At 26.7% G+C, this 14,625-nt stretch overlaps 1 protein-coding gene across 2 annotated transcripts in view; it reads left to right on the top strand.

Moving 5' to 3' along the window:
* LOC111685919 (protein dead ringer) overlaps window positions 1-14,625 on the top strand; it is a 58,890-nt gene that overhangs the window by 25,152 nt on the left and 19,113 nt on the right. For both annotated transcript variants that reach the window (XM_023448203.2, XM_023448202.2), the window contains exons 3-5: window positions 50-200; window positions 400-664; window positions 821-921. In XM_023448203.2, coding sequence (XP_023303971.2) covers window positions 50-200; window positions 400-664; window positions 821-921 — 517 coding nt within the window. The remainder of the gene's footprint in view (window positions 1-49; window positions 201-399; window positions 665-820; window positions 922-14,625) is intronic.

The raw sequence follows: 14,625 nt of genomic DNA, 5'->3' as shown, positions 1-14,625 counted from the left end.
TATTGTTTGTTTAAATAACATTTTAAGTATTTTTTATTCTTTTGTATAGCCATCATCATCAATTTCCATCAAACCACCCTTTAAATGCCTTGGGTAGTTTTATGGGCATCGGTAGTTTACACGGTATTCCAAATTTGCAGCACAATGATGTGTTGGAGAAACTTAAAATGCAAGTTCGTGATATGAAAGTAGGCTTAATGGTAAGTGTAAATGTTTTATCTTTAGAATGTAAATCTTAAATAAAAATCGAATACTTAGTAATATTTATATTCTCCACCAACGAAAATGGGTTTATTTTGATTTCATTATTTTAAAAATCGATATAGCGTTAAAAATACGTGGAAGATAGTTTGCCGATATTTCCTGTTTTGTACCTTTTTTATTTTCATATTTTTATAGGATCAAGAATATGCTGCCGCTCATGCAGCTGCATTTGGATCTAATGTGTTGTCATCACCAATAAATACAGCTTTCACATTACCACCCACAACAATGGCATCGTTTACACATGCCGCACAGACCCTGGCTGCTCAAGCCGGTAACAATATAAATTCACATTTGAATGCAAACTCTTCATCGTCTTCAGTCGGTGGACCTTCGGTGCCCAATGGCAGTCATAATAGTTTTTCATTTACCTCCCCAACGGCACCCAGCACAAAAGATGGTAAGATATTTTTCAGTTTCTTAATACATATTGTGAAATATTTCATATTTTTTTAAACGGTATTTTTATTACGATTTTAGTTCCTGCGTTTAATTAAAGAACAAGTTAATTTCCAGATTAAGATTTTTGGTAATTATTTTTTATTTTATTATTTAGTAAATCCTGCCTCGAATTCATCAACATCCAGTGAAACATCAAATTCTTCACAACAAAATAATGGCTGGAGTTTTGAGGAGCAATATAAACAAGTTCGACAGGTAAATCTTTAATATATGTTTATAACCACATACATAAATCGCTAATTTGCTACAAGACTGGCATAATTAAAAACCTCCATTTCGAGAAATAGCGGCTTTGAATGTTGGAGTACTTAGTTCATAGGAATTTTGAGCTATACTTGTAGGTAATCAGCTTTTTATTTTTGGTATGAAAAAAATTAAATTTACTCAAAGAAATTCTCTGTTTATAATTTTATTATATTTGTATTAGAGTATCCCTAGGAAAAGAATTTTTAAGAATCGCATGTACCTCGCAATAAATGCGTGTAAATGTACTGAACACAAAAAAAAATAAAATAAAAATAGTTGGAACGGTTACAAGTTCCCTACGAGCGATTGAAATTCTAGTGACAAAGAAAAAACTTTATTCTTTTTTCCTCGATTAGTTTATAATTGTGGACTTTTTAAGACCCATCTCGAAAATGTTGCGTAAAGTTTTTTTTTTATAATATTGTATTCAGGTCAAAAACAAAAAAAAGTTCTTTCAAAAGAATAACATTTATCACCACATGAAAAGTAGCACTAAGTTAATTTATTTAACTTCTGTGGAAATGATGTTAATTGACTTCCAAAAAAAGCGAAAAGAATCTAATTTAGTTTAAAATTAAAGGTATTGTTTTAATTAAATCCATTTTATTTTCCGAATAACTTCCAAAAAATAACATAAAAATTACTTCCTGAGAATGACTTCAGATGTAGTGAATTTCTTTTCCGCTTCTTTATGACTTCTTTTTTTGCTGGGTACGCATTGTTTGGGAGGTATTTTTTCACAAAGAGTGGTCCACGGGAAACCCTAACATACATACTACTTATATAAATATTAGAGTATTCAATTATTCGGGGTTTTGTCTTATTCGGTTTATTCGACAAATGATTATTTGTTGGTCGGTTAATAATCGGATAATTTAAAATTATATATAAATAATTTTCTTCCCATAACACACAAAATTATAATTTTACACTTCTTTAAATGCAGTTCTATTAAAGTTTGTTAATTAAGTTTTTTCTCAACCATTAGAATTTTTTATTTTTACTTGAAATCCTCATATATATAAAGAAATTAAATTTATTTAATTTATGTTTTTGAGATTTATCAACGAGTTCCAGAATTCATATGTTCCAATGAACTAGTGTATAACTATGTGAAGAACTTTTAAGAAATACTTTAGAAACACAACCAAATCTGAATGTAGAAGTAAAGGCGATGTCATTATTTTCAAGATTTCTTTTCAGTAATCTGAAATGTTTCTGCGTGAGCCCATTCTATAAGTAGGCAAATCAGAACAACTCCAATAAATATTCTTCATTATAGAAAAGTAATTAAGGAATTAATACATAATGAAAATGTATTATAAAAATAATGAATTAAGTTTATGTATACAGTAATTTTACTGTTAAATAATAAGTTTTTCTTAATCGGTTATTTGATATAAATTATTCGGTTTATTCGTTTTTTGAAATTTGGTAGTTTTCGTTTATTCGAGCGATTAATCGTTAACCGATCAACGAATAATCGTTTGAGTACCCTAATAAATATACTAAAAATGTACTTAAGATATTTAAACCGTTATGGTTTCGTATTTTTGTTTTATCTCTTAAAAGGTGTTAATTTGTCTTCAAAAACCAGTCTAGACATGTTTCTCACAGTTATACAGCCTCACATTCCATCATTTTGATCTTTAAAGATCATTATTATCAACATCTATTTAAGGGTTTCTCATTAAGTTGCATATACTTCATATACATACTTACATACATACTTAAGATTTCAATGAAGCTGCTCAAATCAAAAACTTGTAGTAATTAACAAACAAGTCTAATTATCTCATCTTTTCGTACTCCTCTCTAGATAAAGAAAATGTTTGTCGTACCACAAGTGTGATTTAATGTATAAAAATTATTCGAATGGTGAACATTGTAAAAGGGGTTGTAAACCCAGTAGAGATCATAAGTTTATTTACTTGTTCTTTCGATTTAAATAAATTACAAACATATTACCATATAATTTCTTAAATATCAGTTGTTTTCCTGTCACTTTAATTTTAAAACAACAACCAATACTTTTTGCTAAGAGGTATATATTCAACTATGTAAAATTTTGTAGTCTTAGAAAGATAATCCTAAGAACTTGATTTGTATAAATCAAGTTTTTAACGCACTGCATGGAGTGTCGAAAAGTATCCATAAAAAGGATACAGTATTCAATACACACACACACACATACATACATACATACATACATACATACATACATACATACATACATACATACATACATACATACATACATACATACATACATACATACATACATACATACATACATACATACATATTATAAACGTTTTTAATTAATTCGTTTACGTTTTAATATTAATTCATGGCTATAAAAATGATTGTAGTTTTTCCCCTGCTCGAAATGTCTTTCGCAAGTACTTGAAGAAGTGTGAACTGAAACAGCTTACGGGCATTAAAATACCATAAAGTGGTAAAACTACGAGTGTACGAGTATAAAATTACAAATTGCAAATTTACCAACAGACATCAACGATTCATTCACTCGCACGGACATCAAATATATCTAAATGATACATTGTCCATGTATTGATGAGGCTCCAAAATGAGCATATCATCTACAAATATAAACACACATTTTATACTTACATATATTATATGTTGCTTTACAATTGTGTTCAGAAAAATAGAAGTGTTGTAAAATAATATTTTTTAGCAAAAACTTAAAAATATATATAAATTTACCATTTTAACGAAATTTACAATTCGTTTTTAGAAATTTGACCTTTGACCACCGCAATTGGTAAATGGGTTTGTGTTTCCTGACTCTAGTGAAATTTATATAATATATAATAATTTACTTTTCTGATGTTCTTTAATAAGCATAAACTCAACTTATTCCATTTAAAAAAATTAAAAATTTTATTTAAAGTGTCAAGAGAATTAGACCTTTATTGAGCAATTGACTCTGCAATAGAGTAATTGTGGTGGGTTTAAAAACAACTTTGAAAAGCAAACCAGAAAAATCTTTACTTAGCCGGTAAGTAGGCAAGTAATATGGGAGAAATGTATAAGTACTTTCTTTTTAGATGAATAATAGGATTGTCAATTATTCGCGTTTAAAATTATTCTAATAAAAAATTATTTTTTTTGTTAGAGTAGTCGACTAAATATTAAAAATATTTCGATTATTTGAAAGAAAAACAATAAACATTTTTATTCGAATAATTTAATAAAAAATAAATAAAACTGGCCAAACACCTCAAAAATTTTAAGATACTAGTAAAAAACTAGTAACTTAGTTCAATCTCAACCTATTTTAATTGTTTCAGTTAAATTAAAAGTGGAAGGTTAGACTTTTATAATGATATATGTTTAACTTAAGTAGAGAAATATGTGTACATTCATCAGCTACTTAACATGTTCTTATACAATTTAACATAGCCCCCCCAAAATATTTTCCTTTTAGACATTCGCTCTAGATAATTGGCCATAAATTCTATTCAACAAATGAATTAATGTTATTGATAACCACAACTCATCATTGCCAAGTAATGTGTAAAATAACCAGAATAACTTGATTAATCATTGCCAAAATTTCCATTTGGTGCGAACTTAAAACATGTTGTTTAAAATTATTATATTTTCTGGATAATTTTAAGCACAACTGTGTGTATCACTACCACCTTAAGTCTACATTGAAGTAGAATGTGCATGTATTTTTTCACTCACTCATCTTTAACAAATAAAAACGTTTTATTCATGGACTCGATGAGAATGTGTACTATTATTGTTTTTGTTAATTTAGTGAAATATTCTGCAGATTGTTAGAAACTTTCACATTTATTTATATTTCTGCAATAAAAGTTTTGCAATTTTTTTTCTAAATTTTGATTCGGTTTGATTGTGTGTATATTTGTATATTTTGCTTTGTTTTTATTTTATTTGCCATAAACTAGAATTCGTTCTACACTTAAATGAAAATGACCCTGATGAATTTTGTGCGTTAATTTGTTTTAAGGAAAATTTTACTAAATGTTAGTTGTTCTTGTACACTTGCATACATACATATATACCATAATATAGGAGACAGACAAGTACGGGGCATACAAATAAACCATTGAATTTATATGTATGTATATTTGTATATTTTTTTAAAAGTTTGCCGCTAAATTGATTTATACGATTTGTCTGATCGTTGGTATAGTCCGGAGCAATGTCTTAAAACCCACCTTAACACCTTTTGCGGTGAAATATTGTGGTTCATCTTGTAATATGTATCTGCTAGAAAGCGGGAAAATTTACTTTGATTTGTATTCGCCAGTGAGTATGTGTGTGCGTGTCAATATATGGTCCTTCAATCGCGCTCTTGTATGTAGATCAACATCTTTTTGGCAAATGTGGGTGTTTCTTTTGTGGCAGAATAAATATGAATTTTATTACATGCAGGTAAAAACGCGTCTAGAAACTTACCGATAGATTTAAGTCGCGTACAATTTAAGTCGTTAATATTGTTATTAATCCTTTTAGTAGGAAAAACCAAATGGATTTATGTTCATACTAATATGTTTCTATGAATTTTACACTCTGAGTTTTTTGTATGAATTTCTACTATAAAAAATTTTCTACCAAGAATTTGCTTCAATATACAACGAGAATAGTGATTAAAGATGACAACTAGTTTAATCTGACAATATACATAAATAATATTTGGTATTGTTTTACCGAATTGAATCTATTATATAAAAATTAAAAAAAATATATATGTGAATTTAAGTTGAGCAAAGAAAGCAACATCATTTAGAAAAGAAAAATATTTTTTTGAAAAATGTCTTAGTTTTCTACCGCCGATTGTCCAAGCATACAATATTTTAAAAACTATTTTTTGCAATCTTTTCGAAATGTGTCTTAAAAAAGTCATATTTTAAAGCATATGTCAGTAAAATTAAAGTATTTTTGATCTGTAAAGTGATTTTAACTGAATTAAAAGAAATTATTTTTATAAATTATTTTTCTTGTGATCAGTACATCAATACTCATCGATTGAGAGGTGTTCCTATATGAGGCTGTTCCTCCGATCATTCTATTATACATAAATATAATTTCAAAATTCATCCATTAGATCCACTACCAATAAAAAGAACATCTTCAAATACCTAAATCAATTCTAAAATGAATAAAAATGTAAAGACATAGAGTAGATAAATCTTATTAGAGGATTTGCTCAATGGATTGCCCAAAGCTTTCATAAAAAGTCTTATTAGAAAATCAAGTTTGAAAGTTTACACTTTTATATTTGTTTTATATAATTGTTTTATTTCTGTTTAGTTCATTTTTTACAAACAAGTGTGTGAATTATTGAATAAGTGAGTTAATCATTTACATTAGGGCGGTCCACTTTGTATGAATAAAAAATAATGTTCCCACCGAAAATAAAAGCTTGCTTAATTCAAAGATACCATTTTTCATTTTTTTGTCCTGGGGTTTATATTAGGTGAATTGAGTTAAAGGATGTAAAGCCTCTATTTGAAGCTTTTCCAAAAGAATTATATGATTTTTTTAATCAACGTTTGTGCCCAAATATGACTTAATTATTCAAAATCTGATTTACAAAGAATGCACGACATTAAATTCTACGAGTAAATCATTAATCTGAATAATTGATAAAACAAATTATCCAATGAAATCATACAAAAAATAAAAACAATTTTTATGTACATATATATTTTTGTAGTCGCACATAAATGTTTGATATAACATTGAAAGCGCCTTTGTAAGACCTTCCATATAAGAAATTTGTAAAAAATTATAAAATCGTTACAAAAGGAATATTTATCCTTTGATTCAGTTTATCAAATATGATGGCAGGCCATAAAAATTGAGAAATATTAATATTAACATCAGCAACATTTATTTTTGAACCACCCTATTGTACATAGGTATGTGTGTGTTTTGAAGGCGTTACCTAATAATTAATTACACATTATTTTTAATTTTATTTCTGTTTCATTTTCTGTTACTTTTTATTTATACTTATTATTGAAAACAAAATGCTTAAGATAAATAAATGTTCACACACAAATTGTAAGATGAAAAAAATACAACAATATTTTTGCTCTAAATATTAAAAAGTTTAATGATGTTTTATGCGCCCTGAGCTATTTGGGGGTTTTCTTTGATTCTGTCTGTCTATATTCGTAAATATGTATGTATGTATGTATGTATGTATGTATGTATGTATGTATGTATGGGTAAGTTTTCATCTAATTTATTTGTTGTTGGTCGTTTTAAACAAATAACTTATCAATCAAAATAACAACTATTTTTAAATAAATTAATGATGGCATTTCCTGTGTAAAAATACGACAGGCTGACTGACTGTTTGACTGTATGTCTATCTGTCTGTCTATCTATCTATCAATGTATACTATATTTTAGTTGTGGACTCGTGAGTTGCTCTCCTTTTAAGATTTTAAAAATAAATTTGTATGATTTAATATTTGCGCCGTAGTAATGCGACTTCTTCAAATTTCTTGTGTTTAGATTTCTTTAATTTCATTTGCTAATATGTAATTTGAAAGTTGTCAATGGTTTTCTTGACATCTTCATTTATTCGGATTTTATATCCAGAATTTAATACTTTATATTATTTTTGCTGTTCAATAATACTTTTTGTTAGGTTTCAACTAGACCTGTGACGAATTGTGTCATAAATTGAACATGATAAAGTTTTATATGAACTTTAATCTTAGATTTCATTTGAAATATTCTTAGAAGGATTTATAAATTTAAAATAATTTTTAATTTTTAATTACATGGAAGTAATGAAAAATCAACGATACTAAGATAGTAATCTCCATCGTGTCGTTTCAGCAAATTCCGAAAAAATCGGTAGGAATCTGACTCGAGTCCCCATATAGCCTTAGTAGCCCTTGAAAGTTAATTTTGTCCCATATAGCCGTAGTAGTCCTTGCAAGTTAATTTTGTACGATTTATGATTTTTAATAATTTTTAAAAAGACAAACATTTTTTGTTAGTTCGCAACAACATACATATATATGTATATAGTTGTGATTCCCTATAAAAATATCATTAAATAGTAATTTTGTATTTTTTATAAAAAATATAATATTTAATTAAAAAAAACATATATGTGGACACATACTTAAAGATTCAAGAAACATACATATGTACATACATATGTATGTGCATAGTATGTATCTATATAAATATATTTAAGTATGTGCGTTTATAAAAAATTAGTCTTTCATACAAACAAAAGTCAAATTGAGTTGATGTATCTGCGAGTATAAATCTGAGAAGCATAAAAAAAATAAAAACTGAAAGAGATGTCGGCCGATTCATGGTTGGTTGTTGTCTGTTGCTGTTTGAAAAGTTCGGAAACAAATAACTTGGTTCATATTCATATTCACTGTATTGTTGCTTTTTTATTTTATTGTTACTTTTTTCTTAATATATAATTTTTTTGTTAAAGTTTAGTAAATTGAATTTTAAATTTCCATTTTTAATCTTAAAGGGAGAAAATATCTACTACATATGTACATTCAGCCATCCAACATGACTATTTTATATACATACATATACATACATGTATATATGAATATTGTTGTTTATGCGTCTGAATCTTTTTCGAATATTTAAATATTTCTTCTTTTCGTTTTCATTAATCAATGTCAATTTTGTGTAGTTTAGTTTTTTTTACTTCTAGTACTCGCACAAAATAATTATATTTTTTCTTTAATTATAGTTTTTACTTGATTTCCAATTTGAAGTGCATACGCTCATGCATACATGTATTTTCTTTTAACTTTAATTTAATTGAATTGAAAAACCATTATTTATTTATCTTTTAAAGTCTATACTTTCAAAATATATGTATTTCAATAATTTAAATATAAATTGGTCAAAAAAATTTTAACTGATCTACACATCAATATAGAAAAACAATACATATATAATTTTGAATTTAATTTCACTTAGAACTCTTACAAATATCATTCCGGAATTGCTATTTTACAATATTTGGAAAAATGAAGATTAGAATCAGGCAATTGACTATACCCTCCATATAAGGACTCTGTACCCTCCATAAAGGGTCTCTTAAGAAAATTACTGGATTTTGAGATTTGTTTAAATTTTTTAAGTAGTACTAAACACTGGATTAGTTTTTTTTTTTACATTATTCGGTAAAAGTAATGAAGTGATAACACTTTAACATTTTAATCTCATGATATTCAAAAATTATTTCTAATAAGTGCTATATGCTTTCTTAATTTAGATTATATATTCGATTATTATGGATCGATTCTTCTTTTTTTAATAGACAAATGATCAAAAGAAACATTATTGAAGATTTTAATCCTGAACATATATTGGTCATAAAGACTCTTTTACATATATGAATACATACATACATATATGTGCATCTATATCACTCCCTATGAAAAGTAAAGTAGTGTTCTTGTTACCTCTCTCAAAGTTTTCCTGTCTTTATTTGTAAGCTGGACCAAATTATAAATAAATATTTTTAAAGTGTTTTTTAAGATTTTTTCAAGAAGTATTAAATTTGACATATAATATTTTCTAAACTATTCATTCAAGTTTAATCCTTTTAGTTCCTAATTAAAGCCTACGTTTCGAGTAAATTTCCTTTTTGTAATAATCCACATAATTTTTCATATAAATTAATAATGTTAGGTCGTGTCCTCTTTAGGATATTTACTTGAAAACGGCCCAAACTATTTATATATATTTTTATATGTATATTCTCTTCTAACGAAGTTTAAATTTATAAAAATATGTATTAGTTGGGAAATGCAAACATACACAATCGTTAATATCTGTATAGAATAATATAAAGGACAAAATTAAAAACTACATTTTACATAAAAAAGATATATTTAATGTAAAATGAGATTACACAGACATTTGGTGACAAATCTGTTTAACATATTTTTGTATTATTTCGTTTTATGTGTGTATTTTTACTTGTTAAAGAAACAAAAAAAAAACATAAAAAACATATTTAAACCTCTTGACATTTTATAAATATACTTTTTGTACTGAACAATGAAGAAAACACTGTTAAAATATGAGAAATAGTAACGAAAAACTTCAACTACTTACTAAAATCAAATAACAAAGATTTAGATATTCAGGTACTCGAACGCTAACGGCTCTATCCAACATTTTTAAAATGTTACAGTAGAAAATACAATTTTTAATTGAATAGTTAGATTCAGTAAAACCCAGTCTGTTGTTATGATAACTAACAAAACTGTGTATAAAAAAAGTTTAATTACAATTTTGTATATAAGGACGTTTATTTTACATTATCGTAATGTCGCAAACGAATGCGGAAACATGCCTTAACCCGTTCAATATATAGAATCAAAACAAAAAAGGTTAAGAATGCCGTATAGTACATACATATGTTTGTATTTAGTATATATACATATGGGGAATTTCGTGTCAAGTGATTGAACTTTTACAATTGATTTGGATGAAATTCGCACCAAGGTTAGTATTCTGGGATAGTAGGCAAGACACAAATAAGTGAAAAGTTACAAACATTTGAATAAAACCCTGTGTGGCCAAAATGAACAACTTTGACCCAGTCTAAGTCCGGCGGTCCTTGAGCGATAGAGCTGAATAGTACTAACCTTAGTACAAATGGTCAAAATTGATTTTTTAGTTGGGTCACTTGACATGAAATTGAACATATGTTTGTACATACATAAATGCATTCATTTGTGGTGGGTGCATAAAATTCGGCATGTTTCCAATTAAAATTTTTTTGTTCATACCAGAAAATATAACTACATACGAAGCATGGAGACGAATAAGGGCATATAAATCATTTGGGAAATTATAATGGTAAACATAAAAACATTATAAAACTATAAAATAAAATGTTTTTGATAAACTTTTTTAATATATCCTTAGATATCATTTATACATATCCGTATGAAAAATTTCAGTAAAAAGTTTAAATCACCGAAAGAAATGACAAACTATTTTTTTAAATTTTTTCTGCAAGCTATAAACCGTATAAAACATTTGGGAAATTATACAGGAGAGCATGGAAACATTATAAAACTATAAAATAAAATGTTTTTGATAAACTTTTTAAATATATCCTTAGATATCATTTACAGCTATCCCTATGAAAAATTTCAGTAAAAAGTTTAAATCACCACAACAAATGCCAAACAATTTTTTATATTTTTTCTATTAAATATAAATTATTAAAAAAAGTCAAAGTAATATGCCTTTCCAATCTACTAAAAATTATTTTGTGGACCAAAATTACTCTACAAAAATTTTTAAATTATTTTTCACTTAATCAGTTCAAAATTACAAAATTTTTGAGACCCATTTCAAAATAATCAAAATTATTTATGTATTAATTTTATTCGAACTGTATGAATTTATTACTGATGAATAAATTATTACTTCAGTCTCGAGTTCAAGTCCTACCTAGGGCAGGAAAATTTTTCAAATAGTATTTTTTAAATGTCAAAAAAATATCATTTTCTGTATTCTAAAAATATAATCAAAAATATTTCATTTTTTAAAAATTATACTGAGGTCAGGATTCTCAATATTATATTTTTTATCTTTTCTCGTGTTCAGTACATTAATACGCATCGATTGAGAGGTATTCCTACATGAAATTCTCGGACACTTTAATATACTTTTAATTATGGTTAATGTTAAAATAATATTTTGCAATCTAATTAAGGTTTTCATAGAATTAGAAATTATGTAATTGATGCAATTACATAATTATTTATAACATTTTTAACAAAAACAAGTATGAATATATAGTCAATATGTTAAAAATGTGGGTTATTTGTTACAAAATAAAGCATTTTATTTGTTTTTTAACCGTATTTGCGAGTAGGGGTAAATATGGGCTTAACCTTTAAATTTCGATAGAGGAACTTACGTCTACTTCAAAGTTATTTGTGTAGATTTTAATCGTTTTATTAGTAATTATAAGTGAATTTTAACTTTCAAGTCATTTTCTGAAGGGGAGTTTATATGCCTGATAAGGTCAAATGAGGCCCGATTACTATAAAAATCAGTAGTGTTTTTTATCGTTCTATAAAACTAAGTTTTGCTGATATTTGGTGACATATTAGAGTATTGAACGTAATTATGAGCTTAAAGGCCCGATTCGGGGGTATGGTTGTATTGGGGCTAGGTGAAATAATGAACCAATTTCAACCATTTCAATAGCGTTTCTTGAACAAAAAAGAGTATGTGCACAAGGTTTACATGGACACACAGACAGACGGGTGGACCGACGGACGGACAGACAGAAAGTGATGTAGATGTAGGGTATAAATACATGATAATTTCGATATTTGTACCTTCAATAAGAAAAAATTTTACAAAACTTTGGATTTTTCAAAAATATTTATACCTTACAATTCTAATATTTTTGAGTTAGAGGTCTGGACAATTTGATTATAGTTATTAGCAGAGCAAGGATTTTCATGAACTAAAAAATTAAATGTAAGCTTATAATATGCACTATAAAATTTGAAAATGTACACTAAAAATGTGAAAAATATGCACCAAAAATATTTATTTGTAAAGGTACATATTAAGAGATATTCAGATCTTAAGTTTTTGACAACTATACAGGTTTTTAAGGACTGCTTTATGTACTATAATACCACTTTAAGGGAATGACGACCTTGAGATTGACAAATATAAAGACTAAGAAACAACTTTAAATAGTATATATTTAATTTCTGAAAATAGAAAGCTTGATAGCAATTCTAATAAAATTTGGTATTTTTGTATAAATTAAATTTCTTCCGAATTTTATCGTTAAGTAATGTTTTTAAGTGAATTTTGGACGTTCGTCAAGTTATCTTTTTATATGGACACACTGATGGACACACTCAGAAATTAATACTGAACTGATACTTTAAGGACAAATATTTTGGACGTTGCTATTATCAGCACAAACTCAAAATACCTTCCGCACTATTGTGGTTTTAAAACTTAAATAAAACTATGTAAAATTATATTTCATAGAACCTAGTATTTTGTTGCTTAATCTAAATTTGTTGATATTAATCTAAAAAATTTAAAAAAAAAAAATGGATACGAATAAGGGTGCCCAAATCTCGTTTTTCGACAGTACAGATTTTTTCGAAATGGGCTATTCACATACATTCCTGTAAAGGTTTATAATATTACTTTTTATTTAAGATGAATAGATATCAGAATCATCAAGTATTTTTTTTTTTTTTTTTTTGTTCAAAATCGTATAAATAATTATTATATTTGCATGAAATTTACAGAATTTAATTCTATTGATTGATTGAATTCAATCAATAGAATCAATAGAATTAAATTCTGTAAATTTCATTCAAATATAATAATTATTTATACGATTTTTAACAAAAAAAAATACTTGATGATTCCTATATATGACATACGTACATATTTATATGAAAGATTAGTATAACTACTAAGTATATTCCCGGAATAATTAATAAAAATAACATACATACATATTTGTTTATGAGCAAACACAATATAATCAAACATTAAACATGAAATTGTAAAACGACAAACATATTTAAATAATAGAAAGTAGTGGATAAAACTGGTCGTTGTTATGATTGTCTTTTCCAGGAACTAAAGTATCAAATCACATGTACATACTTCAAGTACAGTGTCCTATTTGCTCTCTTTAAAAAATATTGTCCTATACATACATACAAATTCGTAACTAATCGTCGTTAATAATGTTGGAAAATATAAAATCCATTCGAATGCATGCAAATGTACTTGTATTTAGTATACATTAATGCATGTATATTTGTATTTGTTTGTACATGTATGTAGGTAGCAAATACGAAAATAATAAAACGATATACAACGGTTTTAAGTTGTATATATTTTTATTACTTTGGCAGATTATATTTCATATTTATATGCATATACATATGTACATATGTTCATATGTAGTATACACAGGAATTACTCATTTCTTTAAGTACTTTGTACATCCATACGTACGTAGATACATACATATACATATGTATCTAGATATTTAACCGAATGATGTAAAATGTTAGAGAAAACCTTTTTACGATCGTATGAGTACTACGTTTATGATTGGTCTAAATTTTCCACATTTAATATGGTTTTCGTATTTATATTTCATTTTTATTACTCTTCTATTGTTGTAATTATACACATTAATATCTTAGTATCGTATCTACATACATACATATGTATGTATCTGTGAGTTTAATGTATCTCTTTATTTGAGGTAGGTTTAGCTCTTATAACAAGGGTAGTTAGTTATAAAAAAACTAATAATAAAATAATTAATATTATCTACACTCACACTCACTCACATGCACATACCACATTAAACATGTATTTTGTATCTAAGAACTAACAAAATTTCCATTTTAATGACACAAAACCCATGTTGATTTATCTAGGTATCTATAAAGTACTGGTTTTATTTTTGATTTGAGCTCAGGTCAATAAAAATCATGAGTATTTGAACGTGCCACATGTGTTGGTATTTATCTGTAGCTGTATTTGTGTGTGAAAGTGCGTGCGAGCACGCAATTGGATGTGAGAGTGCGTTGTGTGTGAGAGACT

The sequence above is a fragment of the Lucilia cuprina genome, chromosome 6, assembly GCF_022045245.1.
Source record: "Lucilia cuprina isolate Lc7/37 chromosome 6, ASM2204524v1, whole genome shotgun sequence".
NCBI classification, from domain to species: Eukaryota; Metazoa; Arthropoda; class Insecta; order Diptera; family Calliphoridae; genus Lucilia; species Lucilia cuprina.
This window is presented reverse-complemented; position numbering and strand designations above follow the sequence as displayed.